Below are 18,458 nucleotides of genomic sequence, written 5' to 3'. Positions count from 1 at the left end.
GGGGGGGGTCTCGTTTGCAACGTCTGATACGTCTTCACTGATTGTCGCTTTAACTCAGAGCTGTTTGTCAGCGGTTCAGAGAGATGATGATAATCTGACAGGGCAGAATATGTGTATATCTGATTATTTTTACGTGCCGGTGAGATTTTTTATTTTGCTTCATGATGTCACCATTCAGAAAACAAAGGTTGACATTTTGTTTTGACAATCACCAGCGCTGTAAAAATGTTCTAATATGTTTTCTTTTACTTAAAGTGATTTGTACGTAGAGCGGTGGCTTAGAGGTTAGAGAAGGTGGGCCTATGATCGGAAGATCACTGGTTCAACTCCCCAGACTGACAACATCAAAATGTGGGTGGGAACGGTGAAATACCCACATTTGCCCCACTCTGGGCTAGAGTTGCATTCAGGCTCAAAAAATCTGACCCGGCCCGCAGCCATTATTTCCGAACCCCACCCAACCCGACGAATTGACAGTAATTACAGGTTCGAACCCGGAAAAAACCCCCCTGACATTTTAATGAGTTATTAACGGTCGGGGACTTGCAGAGCTGAGGGGGTGTTTGTCCTTTCATGGCCGTCAAAGAGCATTAAAACCATGTTTCTGCTGCATTCTGCATTTCTCAGACACGGACCCTGCTCTGACATGTCTGCTTTGGGATCTCACGTGTTGGGTCATCGGCCGCGCGCGCCCACTGAGTGCAGCGGCTGAGTGAACGTCCGTTTGGGCGACGGATCACTTCCTGGCAGTACAGTCCCATCTGAAGCTTAACTGAACTGAACTGAACTTTTTACCTCTTTCAAGGCCGGTCAGCTCGCGGAGAAATGGCCGAGTGCAGCTGGTGAATGTATGGCAAGCCATGTTATCATATAATTGGGTCCAATCAAAAGCCCGACACAGACCCGGCCCGCTCATCCAGCACATTATCATGGCCCGCCCCAAACTCGTGTCAGGCCGGGCCGGGCCAGGCCAGGCTTCGGGCCCAGGTTAGAAACGACAGCTCTACTCTGCACCCTTGAGCAAGGCCCTTAACCCCCAGCATCTGCTCCCCTGGGTAGCAGCTCTCTGGTCCACACAGAGGGCTGTGGTAGCTCGGAGGTCTGTGGTTGTGTCAGGAAGGTTATCTGGTAAAAACAATTCATGTGATTAGTTTGCTGTGGCGGCCCCTGAAGAAGGGAGCAGCCGAAAGAAACAAAAAACAAACAAAGTGTTTGTATTTACCTGGAAACAACACAACGCATCATTTTAACAAGGATGAACGGCTGTTAGGCAGAGACAAAGCCATGTTTTCACTCATGTGGTGACGTTTGTCTTTATTATTGGCAATATATCTTCTGAACCAGTGGACATATTTTTAATAAAACTTTCATTAATTAATCATTGAAACGACCAATCTTTGACCCCAAAATGTAAACAACCAGCAACTTTTACAGCTAAATTTTAGTGTGAGAGTGAGACTCATAACTTACTTGAAGCCGATTACATAAGAATATTGCACAAAGTCACACAAGAAGTCATTTACAAGGTTTGAAACTGCTCCAACCCTTTCATCAGGAGATAATCTTAGTTTAAACTATGATTCAAATTCAAATTCAGTTCAAAAATACTTTATTAATCCCAGCGGGAAATTAAATTAAATGATATCCTTCACTCCTTTATTTAAAAAGTGCAATACTTTATCTTATATTCCTTGTTTTTCTATTTATTTGTTCCACATACTTTTTTTGTATCTCGTCTCGTTCTACTTACGAAGGAGAACAAACTCTGAAGTCCAGTTTTAATTACATTCTTAAAGCCGAGGGTAAAACAATACACCAGTCTGCTTAATTAAACAAGAGATGCACTCATATCTTCAAAACTAACAAAAGAATAAGAACTGAAAGTGGAAAAAACAGAGAAATCATTAGTTTGACGTTAAAAACGGGGCCTGCTGTCACATTTTATATCCACATTAATGGCAAAAGTTCTCTGCCAATTTTACTAGAAGTTGTTCAAATGTTCCTCACATCATACAGAAGTCTTAAAAACCTCTAACCTTGTTACAGATCTAGACTTTTACAAAAACAATTGACAACAGAGCGTTTGTGCAGGAAACACTGAGGCGATCTGTGCAAAACAAGTCTGGAAGGAGAAAACGCCCCCAAAATACAATCCACGTGCATTCTTCTTGTCAGATTTAATTCCAAGGATTTCAAAGAACATAAAAAGTGCTCGGTGCAGATTAACGGCTCCATTCCGTCCTTGGCAAGCTTTTTGAAGTGAAGGAGATCAGAAGTTCATTCACAAGAAGTGTGGATAGTAGAATACAACCTGCAGGGGATGTTTGTGAGGCACGCTTCCAAAAAAAAAAAAAAAGTCTAAAAATGAAGTTGTAACTTGTTTTTAACATGCCACGAGCACAACTGTAAACTAATAAAGTTCAAAAACATTCACATGAATAAAATTAGAGCCAAGTGGATGTCTTAATGAATATAATTATCATTAAAGACTTCTGATTGTCGTCATCAGACGCTTCCTTTAATACCAGTTAGTGAATCATGTCGTCTTCTTTTGGCCAAAACGAGTCAATCCGTGGTTTTATTCCAGTTTATTACACCAAGCGCATTGTTCACCCCTCTTAAAGCATTGCACAAGTCTGCTCATACTGCAAGTTATGCAACCATTGTGGAAGGAAATCAAACCAAAGACACAGAAAATGATTCATTCACTTTGGAAAGACAGTAATCTGTTTTTTAACTGCATGTAATTTCATAAATTAAAAATAGTTGCCGTGACAGAAAGGGGTGGACTGTGTTGAGGCCATTCCTCCAGCAGAAGCGTGCTCTAAGCCGTGGAATAAACCCTCAGATTACTCAAGTCACTAACTCTGGATGCAGATCCTGTCCCAGCACAACATGTTTACCTTGACTTTCTATATTCTGCCCACGAAGGCCTCCTAACCACCTTTACGCCTCCTCCTCCTCACTCAAAGCTTTTTCCTTAATTTCAGTTCATGTCAAAGCTCAACTCTGACCCCGGGCTAAATCTACAGCCCTGTGATGTCCAAATCCCTCCGCCACGAGAGTTAACAGCTTCTTTACCCTCTTTCCCTTCTTAGTTTAAATAGCAACATTTAATTATGTTTATATGCAGTTTTTCCATGTTATAAATCATAACTAGATGTGCAAAACACTGGATTCTGTCCTGGCATTAGTTATGTGAATGTCCATTCAGCGTTCATGCTGGACAAGCTATTCATATATCAGAATAGTTTGGCTCCATCAGCGATAGTGTCATATGGCTTTAATTATTTATCTTTTTTAAATTAATAAACTTTATTTACAAAATAAAAATCTCCCCATAAATGCATCAAATCTCTTCACTTTTATCAGAAACATTGTTGTCTGAAATCTACATCACTTGCTCTGTTTTTAGATGGCCCTGTTAGCTTTTAGCCACTGTTTTGCTAATTTTAGCTTTAAGTTCAAGTTCAAGTTCTTTGTTGGCATTTGCATTGCATGTGGTTCATGAGGTGGAACGAAATTGTGTACTCAACGTCCCAGCTATACCCCAAAACAGAAAAAATATAAAAGTATATTATTAAACAGCAGCCTGAAGCCTTTTAGCTTTTGGTGTTTACTAAATTTAGCTTTTAGCTATGGTTTTCTTTCAAATTTGCTAATGTTAGCATTTCGTTTTGCTACATTTAGCATTTTGCTAAAATTTTGCTGCATTTAGCTTTTTTTATTTTAGCTTTCATCCATCCATCCATCCATCCATTTTCTTTACCCGTTTGTTCCATTTTGGGTCACGGGGGTCGCTGGTGCCCATGTCCAGCAATCACTGTGCGAGGGGCGGGGTACACCCTGGACGGGTCGCAAGTCCATCACAGGGACACATAGAGACAAACGAGACAAACAAACATTCACTCTCTCACTCACACCTAGGGACAATTTAGAGTTACCAATCAGCCTAACATGCATGTTTTTAGTCTGTGGGAGGAAACAGGAGCACCCGGAGAAAACCCACGCATGCACGGAGAGAACATGCAAACTCCACCCAGAAAGGCCCCTGGACCGGGGTTTGAACCAGGGACCTTCTCACTGAGAAGCAGCAGCTCTACCAGTTGCGCCACCGTGCTGCCCGCTTTCAGCCATAGTTTTGATAATTTTAGCTTTTAACTACAGGTTTTTTCCATATAAAAAGCTTTAGCAACATTTTTACTTCATTTAGCTTTTAAGTTCTGGTTGTGCAAATTTTAGCTTTAGCTGTTTGTAAATTATAGATTTTAGCCACAGTACCAATAATTTTAGCTTTCAGCTACATTTTTGCTCTGTTGTTGTTGTTTTTTTGTTGTTGTTTTGCTCATTTTAATTTCAGCTACCATTTATGTCCATTTATTTTAGTTGCAGTTTTGTAATTTTAGCTTTTACCTACAGTTTAGCTACTTAGCCCTTAGCAACAATTTTGCATAGGTTTTCTTAGATTTTGCTACTGTAGTATTTAGTTAATTAGTAACAATACGTTTCAGCAAAAAAAAAAAAATTAAACTGTCCAGATGACCTGACTGAAAACTGTTGGATAGTAACAATGCTATTTTTACCTTTTAGTTCACAGTTTTAGCTGATTTTAGCTGCCAATTCCAGCAGTTTTCAAGCAGCGTGCGTCACAGAAACAGTCATTTCTCGGAGTTTCGTGCTTTCAGTGTCTGGTCTTTCTGTTTCAGCCTCATGTGCATCAACAGCTTTAAATCCAGTGAAATGTCAGGAAGTTCAGCTGCTGTTCGTCTTCCCTGCATCATTCTCGTGTTTATCTGACCCCCCCCTCCCCCTACAAGCATAAATCTCTCATTCACAAATAGAGGCCAGAAGAGGCTCAGCTGATGCGACGAGATTATAAAATTTCCCCACTCGTTGCAAATCAGCCTCAGCTCAGATAAAAACAGCAGCTCTGTCCCTTTTTTTGTAAAATGCTCCTCCCCTGTGCGCTCTGACTCCTCCCCATCTCATTATGTCCCCGCCTTCTTTACACAAATGGCCCCGCCTCCTCCAGATCTGAGGACACGCGCTGCAGCTGCTCAGGTTTAAAGGCAGACGCTGACAGAGGAGAGCAGAGGCAGCAGCTCCTGGGGAGGGAAAGTGGAGCAGAGGTGGAGAAAGTTCTTCCAGTAGCCAAAGGAGAGGCAGGAGAAGTCTGGGGGTGACGAGGCCACAGTTAGGAGGTCTGAAAGAGGAGGTTCTTCCACAGAAATTATTTATTTGGCTTCCACTGGGAGTCAGACCCCCCAGGATCCAGAGCCATGGAGCCCTCCATGTCGACCCATGTCGAGGGGGAGCACAAGGAGAGGAAGAAGATCCAGTTTGCTGTTCCAGCCTCTGCTCCCACCAACCTGGACCCACGGCAAGTGGAGATGGTGAGCCACAGGTTTTAAACGTGCACGGACAGGCTGTCACTGAAGGACACACAAAGTTACGCAATGATCTTTTAAACACGTTATTTTTTTAATCCACAGAATGAATTTGATGTCTGGATTTGTTGAGAGTTGTGTTTCTTGTTTACGTCTTCGTCTTGACCTTTTAATGTGACATTGATGTGAAAGTCATCATCTGGTCCTTCTGCCATTTGAGAAGACACAAGAACCTCCTGACGTTTGGCTTCTCAGTTCACTTCCGTGTTGTTTCACCTCTGACCTGAGCTTCTGTTGTTGAAGTCTTTCAGATTTGTCACGAGTATTCAGCCTGTTTCTTTGTGACGTTTGTTTTTTTTAAAGTTTTGGTTAGTTTTTGGATTTGGCTGATCTCTTCTGAGCTGTAATAGCGCAGGCTCTTATTTTAGAGCCGGGATAAGTGGGCCACTGTGGTTTGGTATCGGAGAAGATTGAGGCCAATGGGTCTTTCCTCCTGATACCTTGAAGAGCGAAGAGGTGGGAGAGTAAAAGCAAGATGAGCTTTAGGATACGAGCAAAGATTCCTGACCTGTAGGCTCACTTGTCTTGGGTCGGCTCCCTCGTCGACTGTCCCCGTTTCTTTATTTGCGTTAAAAGTTTTTTTTTTAATAAATGACAGCAGCCTGTGATCCTGCTCTGTCATTTCCCTAAAGATCACCATGTTCCCCTTTCATAAACAACTTGTAACTTTTTTCAAATCTACTTTTCACACTGTTGAGTCTTTTCTCAGAACGCTTGTTTTTGACTGAATTTGGAAGAGGAAAATGTTTTGTAATGATTTGTGGGACTACTCGTTATTGTACATTAACACGCCCGGACACTGACCTGTTATCGCTGTCATCTCTTCCAAGTAAGATATGAATCTAGAAAGTGTCAGGTGCTTTGTTTGTTAAATATAGACTTTTTTTGTTGTTACTGCTGGCGTGAACATTTGAACAGCAATGTCCTGACAGTCGACTGTCTTTCCCCCAGGATCATGGCTCCAGTGGTGTAGTCTACACGATATGTGGGTATACGGAGTATACCCACTAGAAAAGATTAAGAATTTCAGTATACCCACTTTAAAGTGCCCAGTGATACATGACATATCATTATTGTGTCACTGATACGTTAAACGGTAGTTAAATACTTCCGTAACAATCAATTGTTTATAGCATTTGCAAATATTGTATAATTAATATTTCTTACTACTTAACCGTATTTTCCACCGTATACGTCGCTTCGCCCTATAAGTCTCATCAGTCCATATTTGTCTAATAAAGTGAAAAAAATCCATAAATATGTGGCTTCTCCGTATACGTCGCATCTATTATGCGTCACCGCTGACAACCCGGAAATGTGGGCCGGTGTTGTGCCAAAATCAATGGGCTGCCAAATGGCAGCCGTGGGAGTGTGCACGGAAGGATGTTATCAAGAATTTAACAAGATTAACACTTAAAAACGATTATTTGTTTACTCAAATTATAGTAAAGGTGTGTCTCAGTCTATCATTTGCTTCATGAATGCACTATAAAGGTCAAACCAGCTGCATTTCGCCGGGGCGGTGCAGCTGGTTTGATGGTCTGTCCAAGCAGCGAGCAGAACGAAGGTGGAGAACTATGGCAAGCAGATTGTATCATTAAAAGCTGGTGAAGATTCTCAGTCATCCAGTACATGGTAAATTCAAAAAAGTTCAAGAAAAAAAAACAATAAAGTGTAAAGTATAATAAATAAAGTGCAGTTGTTTTTGTCTTGAACTTCTTTGAATTTATCATTATAGCCACGTTTACCTATTACATGATTCAACGGCATGCCATACTTCTGCTACTACTCGGCTGCCATCAAGTGGCTGAAAGTGGTACTGCTCAAAAAAAAAATCATTCAGAATGAATGAAAACGGTCCTATCTCAGCCAAAAATTGGTTTATAAATATGGGAAAAAAATCCATAAACACTGTATGTCGCTTCGGCCTATAAGTCGCAGGACATGTAAATTATAAGCATCAGAGAAATTTGGAAATGCTCAATATTCTTAAAAATCAAAATAAATGCAGGAAGAGGGCTACCTGCATCATGAAGGACCCCACTCACCCAGCACACACACTTTTTGCCCCGCTCCCCTCAGGAAGGAGGTTGAGGAGCATTAAGTGTAGAACCACTAGACTGAGGAACAGCTTCTACCCTGAGGCTGTTAGACTCATGAATCTCTAACCAGAATAATCACTGTGAAAAATCACATCATGTTGCTGCTGATCTGTTTCATGTTCATGTGTTCATGCGTGCTCATCTGCTCACACAGACTCATGCTCATGTTCGTGCTGCTGTTCGACGTAATGTTTTTACGCTATTAGTGCTTAGTGTATTTTTAGTTGATGTTTTTCTTAGTTCATGTCTTAGATTTTATTGCTGTTTTTCTTTTACATTTTATTGTTGGATGTAACTGGGACCCTGTGTACATAATTTCGCTCCACCACATGTACCACATGAGGTGCAAACGACAATAAAGAATCTCTGACTCTAAATTGATGATTAGAGATTTACAGATTTACAGATCTCTCTTGTAAATGAGTCCCCGAGGCTCAATGGGATTAACCTGCCTAAATAAAAATTTAATGAAAGCAAGTATACCCACTACAAAATGTAGACTACACCACTTTGTGGCTCTTGGTTTTACCTTCAGACTGGTGCAATGCACCCTGAAGTCTCTACATCAGTTGCAGTTGACCATTTTACAGTTATGTGCATGCTCAAAGTCAGTATTTTGCAATGCATTGTGGTCTAAATAGTTTCATGGCTTCTTTGACCACACGTAGTTTAAACAATGTTCATGTCTGACTCTGTTTCAGCTGCTCTGCAGTCACTCAGACACCCGGAAACATTGCACGTCACGGTCATAATGTAAAATACCAATAAAACCAAATTACAAATATGTTTCTATGTAATAGGCAATAAAAACACAGGTGTAACAGACAGAGCTTGGATGAAAAGTCAGTCCATCCAAGTTTCTATTCCTTAAAGAGATAGTCTGGTCATTTTTAAGGTCAAGGTCAAGGTTTCTTTATTGTCATTCACATCTCATGTGGTACATGGTAGAATGAAATTGTGTACACAGGGTAGTTACATGCAACAAAAGTATAAACTGTAAAAGAAAAACAATAATAAGATCTAAGATGGGAACTAAGAAATACGTTAAACTAAGAATACACTTAGCACTAATAGTACAGAAGCAATACACCGAACAAAAGTGTGTAAGTAGTGTTAAAGTATGTTTCTATCAAAAATTTATCAGTATTTTATACCTTATCCTCTGTGACTTTTGTTATAGAGCACAGAATATGGAGAAAATGGCAACAAATTTCACCTAGGCTAAGCTAAGCTAATTGCTAAGCTAATGGTTAGCAAAACGAGGGCCTATTGTTTATTGTTTTTCAGGCTTATGAGACATTTCTTTCTCAGAAACGACATACCGATGTGAAAGAATGCTACATGGCTAATAATTATTTTCTACACTTTTAAATAGTGATGGGTAAACGAAGCTTTTCTGAAGCACCGAAGCTTGTTTTGAAAAAGGGTTCATTACTCAAAAGCTTTTTAACACTGTCCTCTTTGGCGACATCTTGTGGCCAAAAGTATAAAGATCAGTTGCTTGTGTTTTATATCCTGAGACATTTCTCTCTGGTATCGGTCATTCCTTGATGTGCTTTGAACATTTATTTTTTGTAGGTGAAAGAATAAAGTTATAGTTACTGGATGAATAAATAATTTTGATGGCAGCACGGTGGCGCAGTTGGTAGAGCTGCCGCCTCTCAGCGAGCAGGTTACCCCGGTTCAAAATCCCGGCTCGGGAGCCTTTCTGGGTGGAGTTTGCGTGTTCTCTTCGTGCATGTGTGGGTTTTCTTCAGGTACTCCAGTTTCCTCCAACAGACCAAAACATGCATGTTAGGCTGATTGGTAACTCTAAATTGTCCCTAGGTGTGAGTGAGAGAGTGAATGGTTGTTTGTCTCGTTTGTCTCTATGTGGCCCTGTGATGGACTTGCGACCCGTCCAGGGTGTACCCCGCCCCTCGCACAGTGATTGCTGGACATGGGCACCAGCGACCCCCGTGACCCAAACTGGAATAAACGGGTAAAGATAATGGATGGATGGATGGATGGTTGTTTGTCTTGTTTGTCTCTGTGTGTCCATGCGATGGACAGGAGACCTGTCCAGGGTGTCCCCTGCCTCTCGCACAGTGATCGCTGGATATGGGCAGCAGTGATCCCCGTGACCCGAAAAGGAAGAAGCGTGTAAAGGTAATGGATGGATGGATGGCAGTGGCGTAGTCTGTGCGATACGAGAGCATACGGAGTATACCCACTAGAAACCATACCATACCACTTTATTTACAAAGCACTTAAAACAGCAACAAGGCCAACCAAAGTGCTGTACAGACAAAGCTTAAGAATTTCAGTATACCCACTTAAAAGTGCCCAGTGATACATGACATACCATTAGGCACATGTCAATGATACATTAAATGGCTGTTAAATGCTTCCGTAACAATCTGTCTGTATGCAGCACTTATTTATACATTCGCTTATTCAGCAAATTATTGTATAATTAAAACTTGTGTACTTACTACTTAATACTCGAACATGTTTTGCTTTTATAATGTTTTATAAATTCTATAACACGTTTTTAATACAAAGCCAACTGTTGTACAAAGTTTGCTGTTCATTTATTCAAATATAAGCATCAGAGAAATTTGGAAATGTTCAATATGCTTAAAAATCAAAATAAATTGACGATCACATTGTACTAGCCAGTGTACTTTGGTTTCTAAGCGCAGTACAAAAATGTAGACTACACCACTGATGGATGGACTTGTGGCATGATGCCTCTTGGCTTGCGATGCCTTGACATTTGTAAACACAGTTTCTTTTTAAATAAATCATATTAATTCACAACAATACCAGTTCAGAATGACGCACCCCAACTCCAGCCAATGATCTACTTCCTCAAGCTTTGAATCAAACCCAAAGCAGTGACGTAACTTCGGTACTTTCGAAGCTTCGGACGTCGTTGATCACGTGACTTTTGTCAAATGAATCGAGCTCCGACACAGAACTTCAGAATCATTGTTGTTTTTTAAAGCAGGCCCCAGAGCTTCGGCTTCAAACGGCCCATCACTACTTTTAAATAACCCAGTTTGTTTAGTTTGTAGCTGTTTTCACAACCAAACAACGTCCGTGTCACTAGTCAGAAGTATTTGTGCTGAGCATAGACAGATCACGTTTCTGCCAATGGTTCCAAGGCTGCAAATGTATTGCATCTTGTAATCCATATAGTTTATTAACTCCTGATAAACTGATACGTTCAACAGCCTCTCAGCACGATCTACGCTCAGCACGCAGGCTGAGCATTATTGAGTAGAAACACGGAGGTTGTTTGTTAACTGCGACAAACTAAACAAACGATGTCATGCAAAAGTTTTGCTAATGCGGTGTTCTTTCTCACCGGCATGTGGTTTATGAGAAGCAGTTGTTCTTTAATCTTGGAAAACGGTTAACATTAGCCCATTAGCCGAGCCTAGATGGGGAGTTCAGGGAACAGAAGGAGCCTTCAGGATTGGATGTATTTATGTGCGTGTTTGTAGCTGATACCATCTACATGAGTTTTATGGGATTCTCCAGGGATGTGTGGGTGGTCAAGGGTAACATTTAACCAACACTCAACTTATTTCCGCCTCCTCCCAAAACCATTACTGAGTTGCACAAGTCCGTTTTTGCTAACGAGTTGCAATAACGACATCGCGTTTTGGAACTTATTGTACAACCAGTAACTCCTTCCTGTTCTTTCCGATGGCATTTCATTTCCTGAAAACCACTAACCACTGATATTGCCGAGGCCTTGTTACCATGGAGACAGGCTGCATAACAATGTCACTAAATGCTGCCCCACAGTTGGCATCCTAAGGTCAACTTTATTGAACAGATCTGCCTGTTGGAAAAGGTTGTTTACAACAATGCTGTGTTTGGGAATATGCATGAGTGAGCGCTCTTTGGTGGAGTGGAGAGAGACGCTTCCAGTCCTCCCACTCGGAGAATTATGGGAACAAATAGAAGCTATTTGTGCATATCTTAGGTATGAATGATGATTTATGTGTATTTGGAAATATTTATTCTGGCATATAAAATACAAAAGAGGTGAAACTAGCTCAATCTGGAATAGTGCTATAAATTTTGATTTTTGTAAGTTTTATACTTTTAGCTACTTTTTAGCTTCCGTAAGCTTTTATATACTGTTTTGCTATTTTGATCTTTGAGCCAGAGTTCAGCTGCATTTGGCTAAATTTAGCTAATTTTTGCTTTTGTCTACAAATTTGCAATTTTTAACTATTATTTGGCTATGTTTAGCATTTAAATACAATAATACTTATTCTATTTTTTTTGTTGTTGCTACATTTAACTATTTACTTGTTTTTTTTCCCTTCATGTAGCTTTAGCTTTTTTTTATTTAACTTTTGGCTACAATTTTAGCTTTTAGCAAAGTTTGATTAAATATCACTTTTACCATATTTTGCCAATTTTGACACTTTTAACTTTTAGGTACTTTTATACTTTCTGTAGATTTTAGCTACTTTTCTCTTGCTTGTTTTAACAGTTTCTTTAGTTGCTGTTGGATTTCTTTTCCAGATTTTCAAAGCTCACTTCATTAACCAACAAAAATGTGTTTATCCATAAAGAACAGCATACCTTTTTTTTTTCTACATGCCACAAAGTCAGCAGACGACATGTCATGACTTTTGTTGGCTAAATTAGACTTGTTCAACAGGATATCAGATTAAATCAGACCTTCTTTCTAATTAGATTTTCTTTCCCCCTTCAAGTTTTTAGACTTGAGAAACACCTCTGATACATCACAGATAACACAAAACAGGCTGCAAAGGAAAATTATTGTACTGGTGCAACTGGGCATCCATGATCATTACATATGTGCCCTAACACACAAATTAAATGGGAAAAAAATCTTCGGTAATCTGTTTGTTTTGTTACGGTTTTGGACTCCTCGATGAGACTCACTTGCGTCACTCCTTTGCCATTTCTGGTATCCTTGATAACATCTTAAAATCCCAACAGATGGACAGATAAACAACCTTTTAAGAGTACGGTTCATCACATTTAGAGATCAGGGTCAAGACTTGTATTGTCTGGGGCATTATGAGCAAAGCTTGTGGCTGTGCTTTCCATTGCTAAACCCGCCCCAAACGGTGCCAACGCTGCATCAAGAGATGGAGAGCAATGTGCGTAATGGACAGAGATTAGGGTCATGGCACAGACACAGCTACCTTCGTGTGGACATTCCTCTGTGCTTTTTCCTCCTCTGACCCAAACGGGTCTTGTCCACTCGTGAAACTCAGAAGCCGTATCAAACAAGCAGTAAAGAGCATTTGTCCAAATGTTGGACCACAAAATCAATCCATGTTGATTTATACTAGAGAAATAGCTTTTTCTGTGAAAATGCAAGGATGAACGTGAAGTGTTTTAATAGCTTTGCTGAAATTTGTTGAAAAAGTGGAAATTCTGTCGTGAAATTAAATTTTAATGAATTTAATTTGTAACGAACTTCCATTAACAAAAATCTCAAAGTGCAACTAAAATCAAAAAAAGCTGAAAGAAGAACACTAGACGAGCCAAAAGGAGCAAAACAGAAGCTAAAAACCAAAAGAAGCATGGCAAGATGCTTGCTAAACATACACTAGCTAAAAGCTAAAATGAAGCAAAAAGCTGGACAAAAGTTAAATGTGGCAAAAAGCTAGCTAAAAACTAAAATGAGTAAAAAGCTCTAAAGGCTTAACGTAGCAAAAGGCTAGCTTAAAGCTAAATGTAGGTAAGGTATGGCACTAAATGTAGTTAGAAGCTAAAAGTACAAAAAGGCTAGCTATGTGCTAAAAGTAGCAAAACGTTTGTTAAAAGTTTACAAACAAGCGCTAAAAGTAGCCAAACACTAGCTAAAAGGTCATATGAAGCAATAAGCTGGATAAAAGTTAAATGTGACAAAAACCTAGCTAAATGTTAAAATAAAAAAAAACTTGCTAAAAGTAGTGAAAGCCTAGTTATAAGAAAAAAGTAGCCAAATGTTTGCTAAAGTAGGCGAACTCTAACTAAAGACTTAATGTAGCAAAAGGCTAGCTAAAAGCTAAATGTTGGTAAGGTTACATATGGCACTAATGTAGTTAGAAGCTAAAAGTACAAAAAGGCTATCTATGCGCTAAAAGTAGCAAAACATTTGTTAAAAGTATACAAACAAGCACTAAAAGGAGCCAAACACTAGCTAAAAGGTAAAGTAACAGTAAGATGGATACATGCTAAATGTAGCAACATACTAGCTAAAAGTAGCCTAATAGTAGCTGAAAGCTAAATGTAGCACAAGAAGACAAAGAGATTTCAAACGGAACAATGTTTTTAAAGGAACAGGAGATCTTTAGGTATTTCTGCTGGTAAAATATTTGCAAAAGATTCTGATTATTTTAAAGAGTATAAAAGTAAAAAATAAAAACGGTCATTACGCCCCTTTCCTGAATGAGCTAAACGTTTTAACATATGAATTGTTACATGAGCTCAACGTACGCGGCAGTAGTTGTTCACACTGATATTAGACCTGAACCTTCAGGGTTCCTCTCCCCTGCACACCTTTCACCACGGCGCTCGTGCTCTGCAGGAAGCCCAGCATCACCTCCCCGACCGTGACGTCACTCTGGGTTAAACATCAAACAGCAACCTTTGACGGAGCAAGTATTTGTGGGTAAACATTAGCCGTCTGGGGGACTGTCAACATGCACTCCCAGAAAGATCACGAAGCCCGCTGCGACTGGACGAGCAATGATCTCTCCCCGCATGAATGTCGCTGCAGTGGCCTGACTCCCGGCGCCTAATGGTGTGGGCGGCTGAATTTATGAAAACTTATTGTTTATGTTCCCGGCAAACTTTTTCCTCTCCCCGAAGCGGTTTGTAGATGTTTGTAGTGGCAACAAACATTATTGGGAAGAAAGTTATTAGACCTCAAATTGTAATTATTAGTTTGGACACAGTCAACAGCTCTGTCTTCTGCGAGTCACGTTTGATTTTCTTCCCTCTGGTTTTGGACATTTTGATTTGGTAATGACTCTGGAACAAGAACATGCCAGTGGTCCGGCTGAAAGTTTCCTTTCATGTCCTCTTTCCACTTTAATTATGTGGCATGGCTTCTGTGGAAAGCAGCTTCTGTTATTTTACTGAGATATGAACGCCCTGTTGGTGAGAATATTTATGAAGCAATCCATCATCTTCTTTTTGGCTTCTCTGCACAAGAAAATGTCGTGTGTGTACAGTCAAAAAACAGAAATATTAAGTGAGAAGTCATTTGATTACTCTGTAAACAGTGAGGTGAGTATTGTTTTATTATAAAAAAAAAAAAAAACTCTCAAGTAGCCTTTGAAACTGCAGCAGAGCTTCTTAGACTGCGTCCACACGGGGACAGTTTTTGCGAATGTGTAAAATGTTCTTGTTTCAGCCTTGCATCCACACACAAACGGTGTTTAAGGAGCCCCTAAACAGAATTTTTGTTTTAAATGGATTCCTCCACAGGATGGAGGGTTGAGCCAAAATGGTCCAGTTATTGTTATAACGACTGATGAGCAAATAAATCATAGAACAGAAGGAGTTGTTTGGATGAAAAGTGAAACATCTTCAAGAAACAACCTTTTTGTAATCTGCAATCTTTTGACCCTTGCTCAACAAACAATGAAACAATGGACTTCTCTGCTGAGAAGAAGACGATTAAAGGAGGCACTGAAACGGGGATAAGATGTGTCAGGAGCTGACTTCTTACCAAACGTTGTCAGATTTTACTGCAGCTGTGTCAAGGTTTGGACCCTGAACTGTTATCGATTGTTTCCATCCTGCCTACGACATTTGTTTCCAGAATCACTCGAGTTTCTCTTTTGCTCTGAAAGATCCTCAGTTGTTCTGATTCAGGTGCACGAAACCGAGCACCGAAGCGTGACTCGCAACTAATGGGATTGGTCTTAATCCCAGTTTCATCAACACTGAGAAGATGTGGATTTATGTTATTGCTGCTGTAATCTCTGACACGTCCTGCTGTAGCTGAGCCCCCATCCCTCAACCTTAAATTACTGAGCTCGCACAGAACATCCTACGTTCATATGTTTAGTTTGGATAATGCATATTTTGTTTTCCTGTTTGTTGTTTTATTAAAAATTAAAATATATATATATTTGTGCTGTTTTAATGATTCATATGTCAAAACCTGAACTCAACGCAGAAATGTTGTTTTTTGTAACTTGTGACCTTTCAAAATATTAAAATTTATTTAAAATACAGTTAAATTCCATAGAAAAATACATTAGGATTACTTCAATTCCATGAAGATATTACTGGGGACTGCTTAGAAAGGCAGCCGCCTGTTATTATCCACCTGCCAAGAGTTTCTTAACTTTATATCTTACTCTTCTATCAACTTTCATGCAGCCCGAACTGCAACGTGTGTACCCCCACAAATGGCGGCCGTGGGAGTGTGCACGGGAGGACTTTTTAACAAGAATTTAACAAGATTAACACTTAAAAACAATTATTTGTTTGCTCGACTTTATATCTTTGTAGCAAAGGTGTGTCTCAGTTGAACTGTTACTTAATAAATGCACTTTGACGGTCAAATCAGCTGCATTTCAAAAGCCGATTCGCGGAAGTATCGCGTGCACGGTAGGACTCGCTGTGCATTTCTTCAAAATTTCACAAGATAAACACCTAAAAACAATTATTTGTTTGCTCGACTTTATAGTAAAGGTGTGTCTTTGTTGAACTCCATCCATCCATCCATTTTCTTTACCCGCTTATTCCATTTTGGGTCACGGGGGTCGCCGGTGCCCATGTCCAGCAATCACTGTGCGGGGGGGCGGGGTACACCCTGGATGGGTCTCCAGTCCATCACAGGGCCACATAGAGACAAACGAGACAAACAACCATTCTCTCTCTCACTCACACCTAGGGACAATTTAAAGTTACCAATCAGCCTAACATGCATGTTTTTGGTCTGTGGGAGGAAACCGGAGCACCCGGAGAAAACCCACGCATGCACGGAGAGAACATGCAAACTCCACCCAGAAAGGCCCCTGGACCGGGGTTTGAACCAAGGACCTGCTCGCTGAGAGGCAGCAGCTCTACCAGTTGCGCCACCGTGTTGCCCTCTGTTGACCTTTTACTTAATAAATGTACTTCAATGGTCAAATTAGCTGCATTTTGCCGGGGTGGTGCAGCGAAATGAAGTTGATTTGACGATTGCTCCATGCGAGCTGGACAAAGGTGTCTCGCTATGGCAAGCCAACTGTATCATTAATAGCCACTTTTACCTATTACATGACATAACGGCATGCCATACTGCTCTGGTGCCATCTAGCAGCTGAACGTGGTAGTGTTCATTAATTTCATATGAATGAACACGGTCATATCTCAGCCAAAAATTAGGATATAAATATGGGAAAAAATCTATAAATATGTCACTTTGGCATATAAGTCGCAGGGCATGCAAATTCTGCAAAAAAAAACAAAAGCAACTTATACAGTGTAAAATATGGTAGTTCTATTTTTGTCTTCTTACGCTACTTTTAGCTGGTGTTTTGCCACTTTTAGCATTTGGCTACACTTCTGCTCCTTGTAGCATTTAGCTACTGCCTCACTCCTTGTAACTTTTGTCTACTGTTCTCTAGTAGCTTTAAGTTTCCATTTTGCTCCTTTTAGCTTGTGTTCGCCTCTCAGCTTTAGTTCTGCTCCTTTTAGTTTCTGTTACACGTTGGTTTTTTGAAGCGTCTGCTCATGTTTTAATCATCACAACACAGTTTGAGCCTTTTCAGCAAGGTTATTCAGTATTCAACATTCACGCTACATTTTCCACAAAAAGGCATTTTCTCTTGGTTTTACTTCACTACACTTTCGCCATTAACTCAATTCAAATGTCTGTAGTCGGAGAGTATGAGTAACAAAAACATTATTTTAGCTTATCACCTGTGGGTAAATATGACCTTGCAGATGAGTAACTAAAGCTGCTCTGTGCCCGTCTGTTGACCTTTGAAACTGCACTGTCTTACTACACAAAGCAATACAAGTGATGGGATCGCCTGAGGAAGAACAGCTCAAGCTGTGAGTCGTGCCACTGTCTCTTTCTTTGATTGGCACCTCCTGTTGTGCACTGTGGCCTGGCAAGTGGCAGACAGTAGCACATTATCTGCACAGTGCCATGATGGTTAACTTTTCCTTCAACAGTCTCTGGAACAAAAAGCAAAACAGCTAATTGCAGAAATGCTGGAGGGTTAATGAAAGATAGAGGAGGATGAGCGTTAAAGGGTGCCGGGTTTGTCTGATGACATTCGGCCTGTGGACGCAACTTAATTACATTTCCCGTTTGGGGGTCATTAGTGAGTCCCTCCGGATGTGATCTGCAGCACATCTGTTTATTCAGTCAGTCAGAACTCGGGCCCAAAGGTTTCCATTAAAGTGCTGCATGGATGTTGAGCAGCACGCTGCAGCCTCTCTGACTGTGTGTTTGAATAGGAACCAATCAATGAATCAACATTTATTTATAGAGCTTTTTCCAAAAGGAGCACAAAGTGTTCACAACACAAAGTTTAAAAACAAATAATAGTTTTTAAAAAGCCACTGAGTATTAAAAGCCTGCCTGAATAATAACGTTTTAAGATTAAAACATCAAAGTTCGTGCTCAATAATCCAGGTTAAAAAATCCAACAACGTTAAGTCAGGTCCTCTGGGCGGTTTCTTTTTCTGTTGAAACGTTTCGTCCTTCATCCAAAGGACTTCATCAGTCCGAGAAGCCACAAAAAACTCAGTCCCGTAAATGGCTTACTCACATAGTGTGCCAACCTGTTTTATGGTGATAAAATGGTTTCTGGAGTCCGCCCTCTCCCCTATCACCATAAAACTGGTTGGTCCGCTCCATCTTTCCTTCATTAAAAACCAAACGTTCTGGTGCAGCCACTGTTTAATGTCGTTAATACAATCAATA

At 40.3% G+C, this 18,458-nt stretch overlaps 1 protein-coding gene across 1 annotated transcript in view; it reads left to right on the top strand.

Moving 5' to 3' along the window:
- The first annotated feature begins 5,066 nt into the window (after nucleotides 1-5,066).
- ppp1r1b (protein phosphatase 1, regulatory (inhibitor) subunit 1B) overlaps nucleotides 5,067-18,458 on the top strand; it is a 36,863-nt gene continuing 23,471 nt past the window's right edge. The window contains exon 1 of the mRNA XM_037689258.1: nucleotides 5,067-5,393. Within this exon, the coding sequence (XP_037545186.1) occupies nucleotides 5,280-5,393 (114 nt within the window). The 5' untranslated portion in view covers nucleotides 5,067-5,279. The remainder of the gene's footprint in view (nucleotides 5,394-18,458) is intronic.

The sequence above is a fragment of the Nematolebias whitei genome, chromosome 15 (genome assembly GCF_014905685.2).
Source record: "Nematolebias whitei isolate Nwh7 chromosome 15, NemWhi1, whole genome shotgun sequence".
Lineage (NCBI taxonomy): Eukaryota > Metazoa > Chordata > Actinopteri > Cyprinodontiformes > Rivulidae > Nematolebias > Nematolebias whitei.
Note: the sequence above shows the minus strand (reverse complement) of the source record. Positions and strands in the feature narration are given on the sequence as shown.